The sequence below is a fragment of the Neomonachus schauinslandi genome, chromosome 4, assembly GCF_002201575.2.
Source record: "Neomonachus schauinslandi chromosome 4, ASM220157v2, whole genome shotgun sequence".
NCBI lineage: Eukaryota > Metazoa > Chordata > Mammalia > Carnivora > Phocidae > Neomonachus > Neomonachus schauinslandi.
In genome coordinates this window covers 17,260,148-17,264,809 of record NC_058406.1, presented here as the reverse complement: position 1 = coordinate 17,264,809, position 4,662 = coordinate 17,260,148, and the positions used below count along the sequence as shown (strand labels likewise).

Below are 4,662 nucleotides of genomic sequence, written 5' to 3'. Positions count from 1 at the left end.
GTTGTTGATGTTGGAAAATGTGGTTTTAAGTTTCATTATGATTCATTTGCTGGTATTGTGTCCTTTCCCTCTGATTGCTTTTATTTTTTTTCTCTTTGTCTTTGGTGTTCTGAAGTTTTATTATGATATATGTGAATGTGGAATTAGTTTGTTTTTAAAATTCTGCTTGTAGGGGCGCCTGGGTGGCTCAGTTGGTTAAGTGTCTGCCTTTGACTCAGGTCATGATCCTGGGGTCATGGGATCAAGCCCTGTGTCAAGCTCCTTGCTCAGCAGGGAGCCTGTTTCTCCCTCTCTCTCTGCCCCTCTCCTCTGCTTATGTTCTCTCTCTTTCAAGTAAATAAATAAAATCTTTTAAAAAATAAAATAAAATAAAATTCTGCTTGTAGTTCACTGTGATTTCTGAATCTAAGGAAAATTCTGGACAATTCTCCACTCTCAGCAACCCCCTCTATGGCCTCCCCAATGCCCACACCCACTTCTATTTTTCCCTTCTGAAACTCCAGATAGATATATTTTAGGACTTTTCATTCAATCCTTTTTTTTTAAAAGATTTTATTTATTTATTTGAGAGAGAGAGAATGAGAGAGAGCACATGAGAGGGGGGAGGGTCAGAGGGAGAAGCAGACTCCCTGCCGAGCAGGGAGCCCGATGCGGGACTCGATCCAGGAACTCCATCCAGGAACTTGATCCAGGAACTCGATCCAGGAACTCCAGGATCATGACCTGAGCTGAAGGCAGTCGCTTAACCAGCTGAGCCACCCAGGCGCCCCTTTTCATTCAGTCCTTAACCTCTCTTTTATCTGTCCCATCTTTTTGTCTTTTTGTGCTGCATTTTAAGAAATCTCTTCAGATCTTCCTTCTGGATCAATGCTTTCCAACTAATCTGTTCTGTTCTTTCACCTACATTTAAGAGTTCTTTTTTCAAAGACTTTTTTTTTCACTTCTAGAAATTCTACTTGATTCTTCTTCAAATCTGCCTAGACAGTCTCCCATTATGTACTCATGGTTTTGATTCCTTATTGTTTAATTATATTAAACATATTCCCAAGAATGACATGAAGTCCTTGAAAGTCTCATTCTACTGTCTGACATTTCTGTGAACTCTTGTTCACATGTCCTTTTTTTTTTAAAGATATTATTTATTTATTTGAGAGAGAGAATGAGATAGAGAGAGCATGAGGGGGGGAGGGTCAGAGGGAGAAGCAGACTCCCCGCTGAGCAGGGACCCCGATGCGGGACTCGATCCCGGGACTCCAGGATCATGACCTGAGCCAAAGGTAGTCGCTTAACCAACTGAGCCACCCAGGCGCCCTTGTTCACATGTCCTTATACATTTTGTTATTTTGCATTGAGAGCTCAAATTCCATGGGCCGCTTCATGTGGGAAACTTGTGTGACCTGGCTAGAAAGTATATTCCTCTGGAGAAATTTCAAGTTTGCTTTCTAATAGTATCTAATGATGTCCCATACAATATTTGGGTGCTCTGGTTTGGTGTTTCTCAATATTTAGAACATACTTATTAAAAAAAAAGATTAGTTATCTGACATTCAGATTTATCTGGATTCTTATATTTTATCTGTCAATGCTGCTGGTGTGAAGCCAAAGTCTTGTCTTTGTTGTTAAAACTTCAGCATCTTACTTATCAAGATGGGCACACAAAACAAAACAGAACAGAATACCAATGGAAAAATCCCCTCCATCTCATCATTCTGGCTTCCATTTTTTTCTTGGTTTTGATTTCCTCTTGGTTTTTGGCCCTTGGGTTTTCTCTTACTTTCAAAGGGAAGTCTCAGGATTGGTCTTTTTGGAAACAAAAGACTAAAAACCGCACAGGCCACTTCTGCTTCTTGAATTCCCACATACCTCTCCTAAGGCAACCAGAAAGATCTAGTGACCCAGTAGAATGGAAAGAGGGCAAAATATAAAGGAACAAAATATAAACTGCTATTTCAGCATATGATTCATCTACACAGGTAAAGGGTTTTTCTAGAGCTATTGATTGTGTGAAGTCATTATTGCGCTAATTGAAAAAGACTCCTTTCTTCTCATTGTACTACAGCAAAGCCTTCTTGGCAAGCTCAACAGGAGCCAAGGGACCCACCCCATGGAGAGACGCTGGGTGATGGAGGCAGCCAATGGCTGTAAGGATGGCTTGGACTTCAACCCCATGAAAGAGTACATGGTCCTGAACAATTCCCAAAGGATAGCTGTTGCTGTGCTGTGTACCTCCCTTGCCCTGCTAAGTGCCCTGGAGAATCTGGCTGTGCTCTACCTGATCCTGTTCTCCCACCGGCTCCGCAGGAAGCCCTCATACCTGTTCATTAGCAGCTTGGCTGTGGCTGACTTCCTGGCCAGTGTGATCTTTGCTTGCAACTTTGTGAATTTCCACGTCTTCCATGGCATGGATTCCAAGGCTGTCTTCCTGCTGAAGATTGGCAGTGTGACCATGACCTTCACAGCCTCTGTAGGCAGTCTACTGCTGACCGCCATTGACCGCTACCTCTGTCTGTGCTACCCACCTACATACAAAGCCCTACTCACCCGGGGGAGGGCACTGGCAACTCTGGGGATCATGTGGGTCCTCTCAGCATTGGTCTCCTACCTGCCCCTTATGGGATGGACTTGCTGTCCTAGTCCCTGCTCTGAGCTTTTCCCCCTGATCCCCAATGACTATCTCCTGGGCTGGCTCCTGTTCATTGCCTTCCTCTTCTCTGGCATCATCTACACTTATGGGCATGTCCTCTGGAAGGCCCATCAGCATGTAGCCAGCTTGGCTGAACACCAGGACAGGCAGGTGCCAGGAATGGCACGAATGAGGCTTGATGTGAGGTTGGCCAAGACCCTGGGGGTGGTGCTGGCTGTGCTTTTCATATGCTGGCTCCCGGTACTGGCCCTCATGGTCTACAGCCTGACCACCACCCTAAGCGACCAGGTCAAGAAGGTCTTCGCCTTCTTCTCCTTGCTCTGCCTTGTCAACTCCATGGTCAACCCCATCATCTATGCCCTGCGGAGTGGGGAGATCCGCTCCTCTGCCCATCACTGGCTGGCACACTGGAGGAAACATCTGAGAAGACTCGGACTTGAAGGAAACAAAGAAGTCCCAAGGTTCTCAGTCACTGAGACAGAGGCTGATGTGAAAATCACCCCATGGCCAGATTCCAGAGGACTAAACTTTTCTGAATGCTGATGAGTCCTCTTTCACAGTTTTAAACAAACTGAGTCAGAATCATTTCGCTCCCTGGAGGAGAGAGAGCAGCCTTGATCCTATTGTCTTATTTGAGCCAGGCCCCAGGGCTTGGACACTTACCCCTTTTCACTGATGACTGATGGCAATGACCCTGGCAGGTAGCCTGGCCGTGCCTATTTGCACGCAGACTGTTGGATAGCTAGGCCCTGTGAGGAGTGGTGCTCAAGCGAGAGGCTTGAGCAGGCTCAGTGCACATTTGGGTTAGGAGAACCTCCCCAACAAGATGGCTTAGTGCTTGCATCCTCCAGAGACCACAGGAGCCAGATGGAGCCTTCAGGCTCAGCAATGAGGGACTCAGAGGAAATCTGAGATGAATGGATTATTTTCCTGGCATCTCAAGATGTCAGATGGGATGGCTGGCCAACCCCGTTCTTGCTTGATTGTTGGGATCTCCTTGGCTCTAAGGCAATGAAAGACCCCATTTTCTGGTCACCTTTTCCTACTGAGGACCAAAAACTTTGATACAATAAGGATCAAGAGTGTTGATCCACCTCTTTCACAGCTAATTGACAAGCCTCTAGTTCAGGGAATCTTGTTATTAGGGCAATGGCCCCACTTGACATCCTGATAATCTCCATTCACAGCCGCGGTGACCTCCTAGGTTCCTGGGGAATACAGGGGAGGCTGGGACTGGTTGAGACACAGAATTTTCAGAGAATTTTGTGGACCCTCTGAAGTCCTTCCACTGGAAGCAGGCAATGGCCCAGTCTAACTCCAAGAAAAAGGAAGACATTCACTAAGATTTCATAAACCCCCAAATTGTTCCCAGTTGCTCCTCAGTTCAGCTCCTTTGTCTCCTCCACACCCATATAACAAAAAATAAACAGAGCAAGTGGGAGGAGGGGGAAATTCCCTTACTACGTGCCAGGCATGGGACTGACATCCCACAGTCTATTATCTCCAGCAAGAACATAGCCCCATGCTTTTGAAGATTCCAGGACATCCATATTTTACTTATCAGGGAAGGTAGGTTCCTACCAAAGCAGCTTACTTAAAACAATAGGCTAGAGAAATTGTTGGTGCAGAGGAGAACAGGAATTCTAATGAAATTTGTGGGACCATAGACAGAATAAAAGGAAAGATATTGATTAAACAGGAATATTAAAAATATTCACTTACTATTTACAAGACAAGGTGTCCACTATTTATTCACTAATGCAACCCTCTCACAAATACGTGCCAGGCTTTGTGCTAGGTCCTGGTTGTGCAGCCATAAACAAGACTCTGCCCCTGTCTAATGGGGCTTACATTCTACATTCAGGTGGGAAGACAGCCACTAAAGAAGATAATTCCTGGTGGTACAATGAAGGAAATCATCAAGGTCATGTGATAGGGATTCACTGAGGCAACTTTAGGTAGGGTACCTACTATGTGCTCTGGTCGTAAATGCCACAGCTGGCTTTTATAGAATCTTT

The 4,662-nt window shown here is 45.3% G+C and overlaps 1 protein-coding gene across 1 annotated transcript; it reads left to right on the top strand.

The window, feature by feature from the left end:
* Nucleotides 1-2,065: 2,065 nt before the first annotated feature.
* Nucleotides 2,066-3,255, top strand: CNR2 (cannabinoid receptor 2). Its single transcript, XM_021683549.1, has one exon. The coding sequence runs from the start codon at nucleotides 2,105-2,107 to the stop codon at nucleotides 3,185-3,187; it is 1,083 nt and encodes a 360-aa protein (XP_021539224.1). The 5' UTR covers nucleotides 2,066-2,104; the 3' UTR covers nucleotides 3,188-3,255.
* The last annotated feature ends 1,407 nt before the right edge of the window (nucleotides 3,256-4,662 follow it).